The sequence below is a fragment of the Lissotriton helveticus genome, chromosome 9, assembly GCF_964261635.1.
Source record: "Lissotriton helveticus chromosome 9, aLisHel1.1, whole genome shotgun sequence".
Classification (NCBI taxonomy): Eukaryota; Metazoa; Chordata; class Amphibia; order Caudata; family Salamandridae; genus Lissotriton; species Lissotriton helveticus.
The window spans coordinates 28518914-28537828 of NC_136070.1; the positions used below are offsets into that span (position 1 = coordinate 28518914).

Sequence of the window (18915 nt, forward strand, 5' to 3'; positions counted from 1 at the left end):
GTGGCATACACAAGAGGAGAAACCAGGAGAAACTTCTTTACATCCCAAGTCGTAAAAAGATTCCTGGAAGGGGCAAAGAGAATAGCGCCACCAAAGAGAATGCCGCCACCGGCCTGGAACCTAAATGTGGTACTGACGGAGCTCATGAAAGCACCTTTCGAACCCATCCACAAAGCATCACTGCAAATGCTAACAATGAAAACGGCCTTTCTAGTAGCAATCACCTCGCTACGAAGGGTGAGCGAACTGCAGGCACTCACACTGCAGGAACCCTACATCCAGATACACAGTGACAGGGTCGTGATGAGAATAGACCCACACTTCATGCCAAAGGTGGTGTCAAGGTTCCACATGAATCAGAGTATTCAGATCCCTAGCTTCTTCCAAAACCCCACTACAAGCGCCGAGAGGTCGCTCCACACCCTAGATGCAAGAAGGGCTGTGATGCACTACATTGAAAGGACGAAGGGACACAGGAAAACAAAACAGTTCTTCGTATCCTTCGCAAACAGTTACATGGGCAAACCAGTGACTAAAAACACCATAGCCCGATGGATCGCACAGACAATACAATTCTGCCACAAACAAGTGGGCCAGGAGCTAACAGGAGGGGCGCAGGCCCACTCCACCAGGAAGAAAAGAGCAACAATTGCCTTTCTGGCCAACACACCAATTCAGGACATATGCCTGGCGGCAACATGGGCTTCAGTGCACACGTTCACTAAGCACTATTGCGTGGATGTACAAATGAACAAGGAAGCACAAGTAGGACAAAAGGTGCTTCAACATATATTCAACAACCAACGCTCATCTTCCACCCAACCGCCACAAAGATAACAAAACCGCTACAAAATCTATGCACAGCATAGTGAATCCAGAAAGATTCACGCTGCAAAACGAATAGTTTCTTACCTGTCGGTGTAGTTTTGCAGCTTGAAGATCTTTCTGGATTCACTAGCGAACCCACCCGCCTCCGCCAGAAAGATGAGGCTGGAGAAGAGGGTGGAAACACATAGAGAAGAAAGCAAGTTGAAGCTTACAAGATACGTGAAAAGAATTGCGTTGAAAAAAGGATTAACAAACATAGCCATGGATTCACTACAAACACAGAAAAGAAAAAAGAGACAGAAAAAAGAATCCGAAGATGGCGCCCAAGGGTGGTAGCTTCCGCCGGAAGCATGCCGACGTCACCGAAGGTACACGCCCACCTGGGCTACAAAAAAAAAAGAGAAAAAAGACTACGATTCCGGACCCAACCACCAGATTGCGGAATATTCACAGCATAGTGAATCCAGAAAGATCTTCAAGCTGCAAAACTACACCGACAGGTAAACTATTTGTTTTCTTCCAAAACCCGCAGTCAGTGGCTGAAAGAGCCCTAAACACACTAGATGTAAGGAGAGCTCTGCTATATTATGTTGACAGGACTAAATCATTTAGGAAAACAAAGCAACTGTTAGTTGCTTTTTCCCCACAACATAAAGGTAATCCCATTTCAAAATCAGGAATAGCCAGGTGGATAGTTAAATGCATTCAAATATGCTATCAAAAAGCTAAACGCACTTTAACAGTTCCCCCAAAAGCACACTCTACGTGTAAAACGGGGGCGTCCATGGCTTTCCTAGGGAATTGTAGAGCAGCTACATGGTCTACCATACACACTTACACTAAACACTATTGTGTAGATGTGCAAACAAAGCAGCAAGCTGCTGTAGGCCAGGCTGTCCTTCAAACTGCTACAGCTGGGGCAGGTGACCACCGCTTGAGGAGATACTGCTATACAGTCTATGCACAAGATATGAATTCAGCAGCCCACATGCCTCGAACGTAAAATGCTACTTACCAGTATGCATCTGTTCTTGGCATGTGGGGCTGCTGACATTCATATCGCCCACCCTCCTCCCCCGTGCCTGTCACAGCTGCAGGAATCTCTTTTGCATGGCCATCTCTTACTTCACTATACTCAATCTTTGCCACAATGGCGAAAAACAATCTGAAGATGGAGAGGATGCCCATGCGCACTGTAGTCCAGGGAGGAGTCACCTATCCCATGATACTTTGAAGACTCTTCCAGGACAACAAGGTGCAAACATCCGGACCCAATACTAGGCGGCGATCTATGCTAAGATATGAATGTCAGCAGCCCTACATGCCAAGAACAGATGCATACTGGTAAGTAGCATTTTGCTTATCCTTTGTGGCTAACCGTATGATAAAAAAAACAAAAGTAGGTCACACAATCACTTTCTTCTGCAACTTTGTACTTGGAGAGTACTGCTTCTAGGCCATGCACAGCTTGTGGGATACGACAATACGTGTGGCAAATGGAAAAAGTTATTTGGCTTTCACAATCTGCTCACCGTATGTAGGGTTGTAGATTCACTAGGAGCCATCAAACCTTCTAAGGGCAAGAATGCAACAGAGCCAGACATTTACTCAATTTAAGGTTTGATTTCCGAAAGGGGGAAAATAGAATTGCTCCTTTCCGGAGAAGTGATTAGCAGTCATTATTCACACGCATGGAATCAAAACTAAACTTAGTAGAAAGAGTTGTAATATTCTGAATCCAACACTAGTTAGCAGATCACAGCATGTGATCTACAGAATTGCAAGCTTCAAATGATTGTTATAGGTAAGTAATAGGTCCCTTGCTACATGATCATTTCAAATTGTGTGTTTAACCTGCAGTAAACAATGTACTGTCTTTCTGATTGTTGGACTGGCAAGACCTTGGCCATACAGAGGCAGTATTTTGGATTAGCTTGGTGACATGCATTTTTCGGTTCCTCCTACATCGTTGAAGCTTTATGCATCACCAATCTCAGACTACAAATGTTCCAAAGGCATAAGTCCCTTCCCGTAAGCTCACGGGAAGAAGTGCACATTGGACCCACTATCTTCCTTCTGCTCCTAGGTTCTTATGCGGTTCTCTAAACAGACCTGAGGCTCGTGTGACAGTGTCATGCAGAGGATCATGAGGAAGGTTATACTGCACATTAGTCTGAGTTGTTTCTGATTGATTGGTTTGCCATGAAGTTGGATGTGTTTGTGAAGTGTGAGATGAGATGTATCCAAGTGTGCCTGTTGACATTTCTGAACGATAGAGGTCTGCACAGTGTGTAAAGCAGTCATGACTGGGGTTCTTTCACCTGCATGTGGTTGGGTGGCTTGGACTATGAAAATGCCACTTCTCAAAAATGAATGAAAATATTGTCCAACATGTTCCTTTGTGCCCGACGTGGATGTTGTTGCTGGAGCCAATTGAACTCCAATACTTTTCTTTCTTTTTCTGCTGCATATGGTATCTCTGCCCTTGCTGATCTTTAGCTCTAATACCAAATCTCTCTACGCTTAGCATTTGCAATATCCTTTTTTTTGTTTGTTTGTCTCTCTCTTAATCCTTTCCCGGGATCCAACCACATTTTTTGGCTTAGTTTAAAATCTTGAGTGTAGGCCCTTTTGGTTCAAGTGGCCGAGCGAGAATGGGGCCTCCTCTGTTTCTAGGTGTTTCGGTGCCAGTAGAACATGGACTCCTCTCTCACTTCGACTGTGTGTCCCAGAAGGCATTGTGAAGAAAGTGGTGTCGTCCTCGCGGATGTGGATCTCCTCCTTGGCCTGATGCCTCCGTAAGAGGATCGGCTTGCTTCAGTGGGGAATAAGGGGCAGTATGTGGCACTTGGCGCCGGTCTTTGCATTTTGACCCAACCTTTGCTTTCACTTGTCTCCTCCAGTTGTGCAGCGATAGGTGTGGGTTTGTCACAGCCGAAAGTGGGACTAGGTCACCAGGGGAGGATAGTGCTTGGGATCTATGGGGATGGGAGTCATAGAAAGGGTGCAAGGCAGTGAGTATCGGGGGGGGAGGCTTTTAGGAGATGAAAGGTGCATACGAGTTGGTTGCAAAGAGATTGCAATAGTGTGGTTACTAACTAAGGCGGATAAAGAAAGCAAAGTGCCAAGTGGGAGATTAATGGGCTTCTGGGATAGTGAGGTTTTACGTTGTACGGAAGATGAGAAGAAAAATTTGATTATTTTCCTTAAAGCCACGAAGGAGTAGAAGGTGTTGTGGGGGATGTTGTGGAGTCACATGGATGAGCGAGTTTAAAGTGGTCATGTAGCAGGTGGAAACTGGTGTTGGTTTAATCTAGTTTGTGATAGTCTTGCTTCTGACAAACTATCTGCATTTCTGGTGGAACAGGTTGAGGATGGTAGAGTGGGGAGGGGGTGCACCAATCTCACAATGTGCTTTGAATGGAAATCCTAAGATTAGTTTGGCATGTGCATTTCGGATGAGCCAGAGACTCCTTGTCCATCAATTACAAGATTGGTTTGGTTGCACTCTGGGCTTAAAGTCACAGGCAGTAAGGGTTGGAAGCGTGGCTAGGGAGCCGGTGGCACTATTAAAAACTCTGCTCCCGTGCAGTTGGGTACTGTCTTGACTCGCTCCTGTCTGCTCTCTGCTGGGTCTCACATACTCCTGTCCCTTTCCAGGCTGGATTGATGTCAGCTGGGATGCTGGTGGCTCAAACTCTTACCGTATGGGCGCAGAAGGAAAATTTGACCTCAAGCTTGCCCCAGGGTACGACCCTGATTCGGCGGCATCACCCAAACCTGTCTCATCCACTGTTTCAGGCACGACGCAGTCATGGAGCAGCTTGGTGAAAAACAATTGTGTGGACAAGACCACTGCCGCCGGCTCTTCCAGCCGCAAGGGCAGCAGCAGCTCGGTGTGCAGCGTGGCCAGCAGCAGTGACATCAGCCTGAGCTCGTCCAAAATGGAGCGACGGGCCGAGAGTGTCCTGGAACAGAGCATTGTTTCGGGTGTGGACATCCATGAGTCCATTGTGGTTTTATCTGCTGCAGATGCCATCGCCCAGGCCGAGGTGGGTGGCTCCTCCAGCGCCAGCACCAGCACTTTAACTGCAGATAACAACGAGAATGCCGAGAGGAAGCTTGGCCCTGATGGTGTCATAAGGACAACTGGGGAGTCGAGCGCTATCTCCATGGGCATTGTGAGTGTCAGTTCCCCCGACGTTAGCTCCGTATCAGAGCTGACCAATAAGGAAGCCACCTCACAGCGCCCCCTTGGTTCCTCTGCCAGCAACAGATTGTCTGTCAGCTCACTGCTGGCTGCTGGGGCACCGATGAGTTCCAGCGCCAGCGTGCCCAATCTGTCCTCACGGGAGACATCCAGCTTGGAATCTTTTGTTCGCAGAGTGGCCAACATTGCAAGGACCAATGCTACCAACAACATGAACTTAAGCCGTAGCAGCAGTGACAACAACACTAACACCCTTGGAAGGAATGTCCTCAGCACTGCAAGTAAGGAAACTTTTTTATTATATACTCTATTTTCAATTGTGTTAAATATGACTGTGTGCAGATCAAGATTTTTAATTATTGGCAACTGATGTTTGATGGAAAGGTAATTTAACAGCTACTTCCTGCATTCACCCAGAGCTGAATTGTTTTGCTTCTGCTGGCTTTTGTCTGTGGTAACAGCTTTGCAAGTGTGTTTCCATTGGCTATCCCACAGCAGTTACTTCCTGCATTGGATGGGAGAAGGAACAGACGATGGGCGATGTTAGACAGAGGCCTCTAAACAACACACAGGCCATCATGCACCCTCACGTTTTGTCCTCGAAACATTATATACTAGTGATTTCCAGCCTTTGGTAGCATGTCAGCCATATTTCACCTTCAATACCTAGTGTCTAGTCAGAAGACGGCGCTTCCATAGGACTGTGTCCCAGACAGAACCAGTCATTTAGCTTGTCTGCGCTGGAGGGAGGATTCTATCAAATTTGTTATCTAGTGAATCGCACATTCCTTCTTGGTTCTAGTTGGGGCCCTGACCTTTGCTTGTCATCCTTTAGGCTTCTGTTGATGCGTTTGCTAGAGCTGTTTCCACAAATAATAGACCGCATCTTCAATTTACATGGGTAATCTCTGTGGTGGTGGTTTCTTTGTGGAAGACACTGTTTTTATTCTGAGAACTCCACTGGGGACTCCCATTTATTTTTTTTGTAATATTGTTGCTGATGTGGACCTCTGGTTAATCATAAGATAAATTAAGTGTCTACCATATGACCTGTCCATTTTAAATCAAAGGTAGTAATCTTTTGTAATTGTCCTTAAAACGCTTCATGGTTTGATTTAATTTTACAGAGAATGCTAAATAGATATAACATATTGATAAGTATCTTGATGCTGTCAAATCAAGATGCTTCTATGCTGAGATTTAGCTAGTGGTACGCTGGAGGGGGCAATTTCACTTGCTATATTGTTTAAAGCCCAAGCAGTTGCTGTTGCTGTTGAGGGAACAAATGGCAGTAAGGTAATGTTGAGTTAAGACATGTTTTGTGACCTTCTTCTACATGTCCACGTCGGTCATCCAACATACTTTGAGTGGCTAGATCTGTGCCAGCGTGTCTGCATGTAAAAATGAGACATTTATGTAGATTGAAATTCAGTTTAACACTTTTTCATAGTGTTTGGTTATCCTAAAATCTGGCATGAGTGCAGTACCTGTGGACCCCTGTAGGACACCCATTGTACATCTTTCATTTGGTGCAGCTGAATCCGCACCCATTAAGGAAATATAAGTCTTTTTATGTTGAGTCAGTCCAAAGAGGAATTTTATAATGAACAGGTCCGGACTCCATTGTTGATCGGAATGAGTTCTTTATTATTTGATCCAGACAATAAAAATCCAAAAATACATGTAATTCTCTCTTAGCCAACGCGTTTCGTCTCGTGACCAAGACTTCTTCAGGGCTCAATGGCCAGTTAGCATTGATTCGAATGTGTAACAGTTACTTGTATTAGGTAACATCAAATTACAATTCCTTGAATTTCTTTCATTTTCAGACTATGACTTGTTTGAACGTTAAACGGCATGGTAGCCGAAGACGAGAAATAGCGTCCGCGGTTGAGTAGCAGTCTGGCGCTATTTCTCGTCTTCGGCTACCATGCCGTATAACGTTTAAACAAGTCATAGTCTGAAAATGAAAGAAATTCAAGGAATTGTAATTTGAGGTTACTGGACTTGTATTCTTCCCTGGTTGCTCACGTCTAATTACTACTAGATAACGTTGATTTAACTGACTTTAGGAACCATGTTAGTATTGATATAAACTACATGATCCATGTCACTTAGGCTTTTGAAACTAAAGGACTCCGATTTATCTACCAGTACTTCTGCCCAAACTTATTTGGACACAAAGTCAAGCTTGGGGAAAAAAGTTATCTGGACTGGATTCAGTCATGATGTGGTTTTTAAAAATAAAAGTGACTATTTGGCGAATTGTCCTGTCTGCAACATGTACTAAATGCTTGCCGATAACCAAATAGAACAAATATCGTAATTGTACGGGGAAAGGTGGTATCTGGATCCCATTTTTATAGGAGATGCAGACTGAAGCCACTCAAACAATGAATGCCAAGCCAATACATTATGTGCTTCATATATGCAGTGGGCTCTGTGTAGAATCCATCCTTTTTTTACTGCCTAAAATGATTTATTCCAGATATCAGAAATAAGAGGTCAGTTGTTTTCCTTTCTCCACGTGATGTAGGTATTAAAAACATGTCTACACATCATGTCATTGTTGTCAATGTAATGTGTGCCACCTTAATAGTCAGCTGCAGACTAGATCCCGCCAGTGTGTAGGGATGCACAGAACAGTATGAGGTCTTGATAAGAAAGCATAGTAATGTATTCTAAAACACCCGAAGCCAGCTTTAGGTGCAGCTTATATATTAGTATTGTGGAGATTTTTTTTCCTCTCTAACAAAAATACTTTAAGTACAGAATTTAAAGTATAAATATATTTTGGAAGATTAACAGCTGAATATTTTTAAATGTACCCCAAAGGTATTAATGTGTTCTATATCGTAGGATCTTCATTCATAGTTCATACACATTAGAATAATTTACTTGTTGCCTGCGTGGACACTGGACAACGTTCTATAGATGTATTGTCCATTAAGAAACAAAGACAGGGTGCCGGTGTCAATATAATGAACAGCACCCCTAGAAACAGAACAGAGGCAAATGATTTTCCTGGCCTGCAACTGCTGAGCATCAAATAGCCAATTTCAAGACTGCATTGCAATATCTTAAGTGCAATAAAGGCTACAAGTGTACAATAGCAAGGTAAAGCCCGATAGCCTACAATACATAGAGGAATGTGACAATACCATACCGCCTTTCTTCCCCTTGATCCATTGTACATGCACTTACCTCACTGACACAGTTCTTTTTTTGTCTCCTGTGAAAAGTATCTCCGCACATATGTGAAGTTTCATCTTTGGTTTTTGCAGTAATTCAAGTCCATTCTTCACACTATCCACTTCCACTAGACGTCTTTCAATTCCTGATAGTAGACCGCATTTACTTTTGTCTGACACATGTTTTAACGAAGAACTTCTCTCTTGCCACTACTGTAGCAAGAATAAGACGGTCTCTACCTCACAAGAGGTCTGTATAGTGTGCCTCACATTCAGTGAAAGAATGTGACATTTGCCCAGAAATGTTGAAAAGGACATTGAAAACTTTAAAAGAATTAGACTCCGAGGGATGTTCAGGAAAAGAGAAAGAAAAAAGGTGTCTCAAGAAAAGATTCTCTTGTGCACTCTGAGAACAGGACGATGACTGAAATAAACTTCCCAAGGAGGAGATCGAAGAAGAGATGGTTTATATGTATGGCGAGTTACCTTCAGCATCGCTCTCCACATTGCTCAAGATGGACATCAAAGTTATTTGATGCCAAAAGTATTGACACCAACCTGCTGTCTTTTCAAAACTAGTCTAATGTCATCTACACCTCAGAGAACAGGCCACAACAAGAAGACATTAGTTTCATAACAAATTTTTGCAGTCCCCGTCAGAAACTCACTGCTCAGCAAATGCAAAGTCCGTTACCGCCTATAAGAGCCTTATCGCTGTTGAAGCAGACCCACCTGTTCCCGTTGGCATCCAAGAAACACTGTTGACTGGTCATCCCGCTCCCGTCGAGGAGATTCAGAATGGCGATGCCACCCACTACATCAAACCGCTCTCAATAGTCCTGACAAGAATTCAGTACTCTGCAAGGCTAACCTTGCATTATTTGACTACTTCTGTGACAAACGTCACCTGAGCTTCTCTACCTCTTACTCGACTCCAAAGAAAAGGTGACTTGCACCAGAATGCATCTCAAAGCCTCCACAGGCCTCTTAGACGCCTGTAACTCAGGATTTCCATCCACGACTGCTAAGGCCTCTAAGACCCATCATGCCATTTGAGGACCCTCTTGCAGCTTGTGCATTTGGCACCAACTAGATTGGTGCCCATGACTACATCTTTGTCTCTAGTGGGACAAAGCAGGAGACTAGCTACATCTCCTCTTGAGACCTCAATCCTTTTCAAGGGGTATAGCTCGCACCAGAAGGAAGCAGTAGAGACAGAACCTCTGGTGGCCCAGAACTCCCTACTAAGATATGGATGATAAAAGTTTATCGTATTACTACGTCACCAGCGGCATCTCCGCTATAGATTATAGCACCACATTCCTTGAGGCTTTCGCTACTGGTGCTACCAAGCTGAATATACCTCTTGGAAGCCCTTACAATCAAGAAAACTAAGTGTTGCTCTCATTGGGCCCAGGTTTATTAGACAATGTGGAGGAGAGATTCCTGGTACCCGCTACAGGAGGCAGCAAAACTCTCCCTGATCAACAAGGGAAGAGGATTTAGTCTTACGGCTAGAGCGGTCAACCTCAAAGCTAGGGAACCGGGTTAGTGTCTCGCCAATGATACTTAACATCCTGTAATTCTGGGCAAATCACTTAATCTCCCGGTGCCTACCAAAATGAATGTCTCCTTGTGTTACATAACAGGTGCTTGTGTAAAGCTCTCCGATACCTGATACCTTCGGGTCTAGTTTGCTCAATATAAAACTAGAAAAAAAAAGGATTTTTTTTTTTAGGGTATGGAGTTCCTCAGCAGGATCCAGACTTCTTGGTGTTAGACAGGAGTTTGCATTTGTCCTGAATAAATAACACGCACACTGTAGTAAACACGTTTCCTTTCCTGTTGTCCATTGCAGCTCCCAAATAGATACATTTTTCAACTGGAGTGGAAGTTGATTGCTAGAGGTTCATCTGAAGACATCCCCTCATGTTCATTGGCCTGTTGCATGTTACCTCTTAGTCGAAGAGTTTAGCTCATTTGTTATACTCTACACTTATTTTAGCACAATGCATATTATTGGACTGTATTTTATGTTGTTTTTCTTTGTTTTGAATACGTTTTTAACCTGTTTGCTGCAGAAAATAAATTAGATTTTTTTAAGCCCTTAAAACTTAAGAGTGGAAGGAATTTCCAAACACCTTCTCTTCCTTCGCCTAAATAAAGTCTTACATGAAGCATGCTTTGATTTTAAAGCGTGCTCTATCTTGGAGCGGAAAAATGGCCCAGAACTGATGATGATGAGAACATTTTTATAAAATTCAACTGTTACCTTGACAAGGCTGTCCTGGTGCTAAAAAGAAAACGCATCTTGAAACTGTTGAAATGTACATGTTTTAAAACCTTTTCTGAACTTTAGGAAATTATTCTCCTGTCTTAAATAAGAGGGTAGTGCATTCCAAAGTGTAGGAGCCAAAAAAGATAAGTTTACCTCATTTCTAAATCCGGTTTATTCGGGGAATTGTAAACAAGAAGGCATTTGCAGACCGTATAGTTTGACAAGGAAGATAAATATTAAATTTCTGAGTTATTTCCGGGCCCAGCTTGTAATAGGCTTTATGAACCATACACATAATTGTATACTGAATTATTTTGTCAGTTGGCAACCAACGTAAAAAGGGTTCAATATGGGAGAAGCATGGTCATTGCATTTCACACCTGTAAGTGATCTTACAGCACAGTTTGTCATTGCCTTAGTGGGTAGTCCCAGATATAATGCATTGCAATAGTTAAGTTGTGATTGAATAGTCACTTGAACTGCCTTCTTATGTGTTTGTTCGGACAAGTACTTTAAATAACATATTTGTGTATAAAAAGCAAGATGCCGAAACCTTAGTAATCTTTTTATCCAAATTTAAATTATCAGTCGTTACTCCCAGGTTATCTGCTTCTACTGAAGTAAGAGGTGTCCCCAGGAGTAGCAGGCCACCAACTTACAGCTTTGATAATTGGCCAAAGCAAAACTGTTTCGTCTTATCACTATTCAAATTTAATGCATTAGAACTCATCCGCCTCATCCCGGAGGACAGCCAGTCGTGCAAGTTTGAGACGGTTTTAACTTCATCCTCAACTGAGACAATAGTTTAAGTATCCCATCCATTTCCACATCTGCCCTGTCCACATACCCTCCATTCCTGTCAAGAACCTCCTTCCTGTTCACATTCATCACTGTGGGCAGATAAGGACCTGGGACATTAACAGCTTTCTCATAACTTTGGCTTTAAGTTGTTAAAGGGCACTTAAACAAAGCAATGTCAGTGGGTTCATTGTATGTGAGGTATTCTGTAGATGGTTTGCAGATTTTCCGTGATTCTCCTGCTGGTGCTAACAGTGCACATAGACCGGGTCTGCTTAAATTTGCAACATATATGTTTAAGTCTGCTGTCAGGCGAATTAATCTGTGATCTTAGTATCAAAAATTGTTAATACTGTCACTGGAACGTCTGCTTCAGGCTTTATGTATAAAGCAGAATCTCGGGCTCTCCAAGCAGGATGCCTCAACTCTGTGCACTTGACGTCATTCTGCTGTCCTTTCTATGGACATCTCGTTTACAACAGCCTTGAAAGAACATTGTGGTAATTCAGTTAGCACGAAGGTTTAGTTATTGTGGTCCTTGAAACTTGAAAGGCAGATTTTATAGAAAAATTTTATTCTGCTGTAGCTAACTTACTAGAGAGATTTGTTTGAGATGAAGAGAATGCAACATGAAATGAGAACCAAAAAAGAATACAGACGACCTAGGAATCCACCAGGACGCCGAAAGTAGTGACAAACAGTGGCAGGACCTCGAAACAGACCCACTTGAGGAAGAATTTGGCGCTTATCCCTCAAGGCAATCTCCACCATATGACATTGTGATCTATAATGCTGTTGTGAAGAGAGCAGCAAATAAGTATGGGGCACAACTAGACGGAGGACACAGGCCTATTTCCTCCTAGGGACACTCCTACCTTTTTAGGTCTCGGCTAGCCGCGCGAAGCGCGTCTCCGCCGAGAACCTTTTGTCGGCATGTGTGCTTCCCAGGAGACAATCCTGGCCACGCGCATCGCCTTGGAGGCGATTTCAAAGTGACTGTCAGGCGAATTAATCTGTGATCTTAGTATCAGAAATTGTTAATACTGTCACTGGCACGTCTGCTTCAGGCTTTATGTATAAAGCAGAATCTCGGGCTCTCCAAGCAGGATGCCTCAACTCTGTGCACTTGACGTCATTCTGCTGTCCTTTCTATGGACATCTCGTTTACAACAGCCTTGAAAGAACATTGTGGTAATTCAGTTAGCACGAAGGTTTAGTTATTGTGGTCCTTGAAACTTGAAAGGCAGATTTTATAGAAAATTGTTATTCTGCTGTAGCTAACTTACTAGAGAGATTTGTTTGAGATGAAGAGAATGCAACATGAAATGAGAACCAAAAAAGAAGAAACCTTTAAGGATGAAATAAGACTCAAAACCGAACTTTATCAAATTGGGGCAAAGGTAACATGATCTGCTTGCAGCATCTAAGGCTTTGGGGCAGTGGTTGCAAATAGAATCTCTACACATTACAAAAACTCGTATAATTACTGTACATCAACCCGTTTTGCTTCATGAATGGTTGGGTCCGGAATCTTCTTGTTCCTCTATTTCTTTTCTTTCTGTTGGGCATCATCTGTAGGCATTTTGCTCTATCAACGTCCTCCTATGACTTCAGATGTGCACCCTTCTGAACGTCGTTGCCATCTTCTGATTCTTTTTTCTTCTGTTAGGTCAGGACCAATAGCCGAAGCTCAAAGGATGCAGAAACAATCACAGAAGGAAATGCATTGGATCGTTGAAGAAAATCGAGGGAAACAAAGAGCAAAAGGTGGATAAACTTAAACCACCGAAATCAATGAGATGACCAAAGATCACCAGAACAGGGATCAGACCACATAAATTGTTGACCACATGGTTAGAGAATGCCCAGAAGGGGAGAGATGGAAAAGAATCCTTTTAGATTGTGCCTCAGGTGTCACCGTAAGTTTGCCCAGAGGGACAACCACAAGGTCTATAACTTCTGTCTGCTAGGAATTTACTGCACTAATAACTGCAAAAGCGTGCGCCAAAAAACCTGAGCAAGGGAGAGGAAGAGGTAAGAACACCAAACAACCACGCAGACATAGAGTAAAGGGAGACCATTACTGTAGGACCTCAACCTGTTGAATGAGGAAGACTACAGCATCGAGAAGGCAGAAGAAGCAGAAGGCTCAGATACCAAGGTGGAAGAGGCCAGCGGAATTGAAGCTAAAGAACCAACGAAGAAACCCAATGATAGGGAAGCTTAAGTACAAGATAATGTAAAAGAAAAAGTTCAAATAGTTTCGATTCAAGCCAAGCAAGACTACCTCAGCGATGATGTACTCTGTGACTGGAGGGAAGCCAAAGTCTGAACTCCAAGGGGCCTAAAAGAGCGAGACCGATAGCACTCGCTCCTTGGTGAAATCTTAGACATCGAAATCTGGCTGAGAGAAAGAGAGGGCCAAGGAAGGCCTGGTGTAATTGTGGGACCTGTGGAAAAGGGCCCTCTTGTAATGTTGAAGAACTGATCACAAAATGAAGGCGAAGAGTCGGCTCGAAGCTCAAATGGCAGTGATTCTATAAAAAGAGAACAATAACAGGCTTCTATGAATGAATTTTGAATTACCTCGAAACCTCCAGAGGAGAAGAGCGAAGAGGAAGAAGAAAACGGGGAGCTCGAACCACCAGCTACCCTGAACCGCAGGAAGAGAAACAAGAGATGTTCCTCTATGAGGAGGATACAGACGACCTAGGAATCCACCAGGACGCCGAAAGTAGTGACAAACAGTGGCAGGACCTCGAAACAGACCCACTTGAGGAAGAATTTGGCGCTTATCCCTCAAGGCAATCTCCACCATATGACATTGTGATCTATAATGCTGTTGTGAAGAGAGCAGCAAATAAGTATGGGGCACAACTAGACGGAGGACACAGGCCTATTTCCTCCTAGGGACACTCCTACCTTTTTAGGTCTCGGCTAGCCGCGCGAAGCGCGTCTCCGCCGAGAACCTTTTGTCGGCATGTGTGCTTCCCAGGAGACAATCCTGGCCGCGCGCATCGCCTTGGAGGCGATTTCAAAGTGACACGCGAACGCGCTCGCTGCATTCTCTCTGCCACACACACAAGCGCCCATGCACGCACGCACATACAGCCTCCCCCACACACACACACACACACACACACACACACACACGCGCACGCACACAGACACACAGACACACGAGTGCTGCCCCCCCCCCCCTCCTCACACACAGACACACATACAAGGTTACCAAGCCCCCCCCCAGCCCTTTCTAACTTACAGGGCCAATCTCGGGGGACTCTGCCGCTACAGCTCTTGCCAGCTCCTTTCACGGGGCTCCGTCTTGGTCAAGGGAGCCCCGCAACACTAGCCTAACCTCCTGCTGGCGGGCCCGGGGCTCTCCACCGCTCACAGGAGCCCCGGGCCGCGATACGCATGCCTCCTCTTCCGGTCCGGACGCGGCCCCGCCCCCGTCACAGGCGACATTGCCTGACTTCCGGTGGGTGCGTAGATTTTTCTATTTTTCCACCTGCCCCTTTCAAAATGTGATAGCTTGCGGCCAGTGTGGGGCGGAAAAATTAATCTCTACTTTGTAGCGAAGCAACTTCTTTGCTGCTGTGTTTTATAGATTAATTATTAATAAAATGTTAATAATAGCAACTAGTTCACACAGACTTGAATGCCACTTATTCGCCTCGCAATTACAATACAAACGCACATTCATGTTTGGAGTGTTTGTCAGTTCTATTTTTATACTAAATGTATCGTGGATAAAGCTCACTCCGTCTAGGAGGCAACGTAGCGTTTACATCGCAGAATATTTTTGAGGATGATTACAGCCTACGTTGGTCAGCTGAACTGCAGATCGCCGTGTTCTTACAAACTAAAATATAGAGGAAACTCAGGGTCTCCAGAGATCTCATGATAGTTGTGAGAATTTGGATCGTTTTTTTTCTTATTTCATTTTTCGTTACATTATCTTAAAATGAGAGCACGTATATTGGGACATTCTCCTGGCTGTTTATTGTCTTAAAAAAACTTATCTGTATTAAGAGAGAGACTGACTGTGCGCGATTTACTTTCCTCTTGTACACTGTTCACAGATGTTTCACAAACATTACATTTGTTGTCCAAGAGAAGTTGCCCTTCTGATACTCTCAGGCTTTCTCTTTGTTTACCGAGTTTAGAGGCCATGCATGTGTTCCAGTGCAAGGCCTGATGGACCCGCCCCCCCCCAACCCTGAACTCTATTTAATGAAAGTGGAAGCCTGATAAAACAAGCATTTGCAATGCAAGAGGTCTCGCATTATTAAAGTTTGAGCTATTGGCATTGCTAATAATAATGCAACACCAATAGCTCAAACTTTAATAATGCGAGACCTATTGCATTGCAAATGCTTGTATTTTGGGGTCATTGGAGGGGTATATGAGTGTGAGGCACGGGTATGTAGGACTGAATTGCAGTGTTGGTTGGTAGTTTAGTAACAGCTTAGGGTATGTGGGAGCTGCATACATATCTAAGGCAAGAAGTGACTGGTTATTCTGGGGCCGGGACATTGAGGGGAGCCCTGTGCTGCATTAGGGAGAAGCCCTGTAGTGGTCCCGAAAAACCCCAAGAGCCCAGGCTGACCAGTGGGGGACAGACCCCTATGAGCTCCTGGTACCTACATTGGTCGGTGGTAGCGGGTAATGTAACTTCCGTGAGTAAAGTTAGCACTGTTGAATAATAAACCATGCTCTGACATCTTTTTGTGCCACTGGCATGCTGGTGCAAAATTGTACGTACCATAATTCTACTCATACATCTTAGTTATCAGGAAGAGCTTTATGAGCATAACGAGCACAGTTATTATTAGTTTTAAGTGTTATTCGAAGCAAGTTGATTTTTGCGTGGATCGTTTCTCGAGTTATTGGTATTTTTCGTATCATGATCTTCAAGGAGAGAGATATTCATGAAATTGCAGCAGGAGTATTATTCCGAAGTGCTTACTGTGACAGAATTGTAATTACGCACACATCTTTTCAGGTTTTTGTAATGCTTAATTTTAATCTGGTTTATTTCCAGTGATGATGCCATGGTCTCTTTACTGCAACGGTTTTCAGCAGTGGGCCTTCACCAACACAGCAGTGTCAGAGAAAGCCATGTGTTTGCTCCTCAGGATCACCACACATTTATTCTTGTTAAGATAGCTAAACGTATTGACCCCTTTCAGATCTTTCTATCTGTTTACTCCTTTTCAGATCATCATGTGTTGTTAGAACCTTCCTGATCTCTCCATGTGTTTAACCCTTTGAGATTGCTCCATGTACACATTCTATCGGCCAATATGGAACAATAACTGGGCTCTCCATCACTGTAAATAGACGCTTTATTAGGACAGGGAAGAAGTTGAACTTCTTTAACATTACATCAATTTGAAAAATCCCACTTCACTAATACATCGAATAAACTATCCCCATCACCCTTAAGCCCACCCCCTCACATTAAACGGCCCTCAACTGCAACGTTCACCATTCAGCAACCCCACCAACCGTCAGTACACGCTTCCACCAGGCACACACACCACCAGTCGTCAGTGCACACTTTAACCAGGTACACACACCACCAACCGTCAGTACACGCTTCCACCAGGCACACACACCACCAGCCGTCAGTGCACACTTTAACCAGGTACACACACCACCAACCGTCAGTACACGCTTCCACCAGGCACACACACCACCAGCCGGCAGTGCACACTTTAACCAGGTACACACACCACCAACCGTCAGTACACGCTTCCACCAGGCACACACACCACCAGCCGGCAGTGCACACTTCCACCAGGCACACACACCACCAGCCATCAGTGCACACTTCCACCAGGCACACACACCACCAGCCATCAGTGCACACTTCCACCAGGCACACACACCACCAGCCATCAGTGCACACTTCCACCAGGCACACACACCACCAGCCATCAGTGCACACATCAATTGTTAACGCATCCACAAATAACTATTGTAGCAATCGCAGTATGGCGCACTTTACTTTCAAACATATTCATCTAAAGCGCAGCATGCCACCACTGCTACAAAAATAAATACACATTTTTTTGGCATACAATTTATAGACTTTTGGTGCAATTGGTGTTGCAACATTAAGCAATGCCAATAGCTCAAACTTAATTAACCCGAGACCTATTGCATTGTAAATGCTTGTTAGAGCAAAAGTCATTACCTCACCATCCTGCCAAGCATTATGGATCAAAGAAGGGAAGCTTTCAGAGAGCGAGCATCATGAAAGGCGGTAACACCGAGAATAGAGAGGAAGTATAAATAGTCCTTCAATTACCCTGTTTACATCAAGGATAGTGCAGCAACAGATTCCATCATTGTGGCCATGGCAAAGAAGAGTGCGATTTCCCCAACATCCATGGGACTCCCAGCAGAGAAGGACTGCAAGAGAGAGTAGAAATTGTTGGCTGAAACGTAGAGAAGGGGCTGTCTGTTTCAGAAACGCCGCTGTGAGCTCCGGATCAACGCTGTTTGGTGCTCTTACCGGGCCCTCATATCTGTTCTTTGTTTGTGAAATCTACAGTTGCGCTTACTCATGGGGTTCAATTGCGTCTTTCTTTCTACCCCACTCTGCAGTAATCAAATGTCCTAGGTTTGGGGATCGGCCACTCCGGGCCGCCATTACTTCAGCACCCGATAATGTCCATGTGATGGAACAGACTCCATTCCGGCCCCACTTGCCACTCCAAGTATCCGAAGAAAGACCTGCACGAAGTCGGTAACCTGTTTGTCCCCCAACAATTTAGAGGGTTCTTGTGTGGCGTGCCTCACCTTCACAAAATAAGACAATGCCCCTGAACATTGAGCCTGTCACATCGCCTCAGTTGCTATGGCATGCAGTCAAGAGGAAGAGGATACTCCTAACCTCTTCAGAGACCAGGGTACCACAGATCCCCAGGAGCTTGAAGCTCCCGGTGCCGAGGTGAATGAGATATTCTCAGCAGACAGCGCTGACTCTAGTGCCAAAGCAGATGAGCACCCGCCAGCTCTGCTTCCGCCACCGAAGATAATTGCAGTGAGCACCACTCTCCCACATACCACTCACTCCAGGAAGGCGACAGCGTCAAGCTCACAAGCCACTCATGAGGTCTCTGATCTGCCACTGCTTCAAGGCGATGGTTGGCACTGGATACCTATGGCAGACGAGACGCCCACCCAGATCTCTGCACTAAGGTCCTTCTCGAAGCCTCACGCGTCGACATTCATCACTGCCTCAGCACCAGTTTTAAAGATGGTCTCTTTCGGAGCTGAAGTTCACGGAGCAGTCTCACACTTCTACACCATCAAGTCACCAAAAGCCCTAGACTATGACCAGACCAGCATCCACAGCTGCCTCCTCGGCTTCTTCCAAGGATCTCGACCTGCCGTTCCTCCAAAGCTCCAAGAACAGCTCAATGCCAGGAAGCACTCCTTCACATAAATCCTGGCACCGGTCCGATCCTGGCCAAGCGCCTCATGCACCCAAGAATCAGGTTCTTCACAAGAGGAAGATGGCCTTCGAAGAGGCCCTAAACTCCCCTGTAGAGCCAGTGCCCAAGAAGCCTTGCCACCATGACGGGAGTAGCTTT

At 44.6% G+C, this 18915-nt stretch overlaps 1 protein-coding gene across 9 annotated transcripts in view; it reads left to right on the plus strand.

Annotated features, from left to right (window-relative positions):
* HECTD1 (HECT domain E3 ubiquitin protein ligase 1) overlaps positions 1 to 18915 on the plus strand; it is a 424699-nt gene that overhangs the window by 271797 nt on the left and 133987 nt on the right. For 5 of the 9 annotated variants that reach the window (XM_078659397.1, XM_078659396.1, XM_078659400.1 and 2 more), the window contains exon 25: positions 4489 to 5319. In XM_078659397.1, the coding sequence (XP_078515523.1) occupies positions 4489 to 5319 (831 nt within the window). The remainder of the gene's footprint in view (positions 1 to 4488; positions 5320 to 18915) is intronic. The other 4 variants (XM_078659399.1, XM_078659403.1, XM_078659401.1 and 1 more) reach the window with 1 other exon arrangement.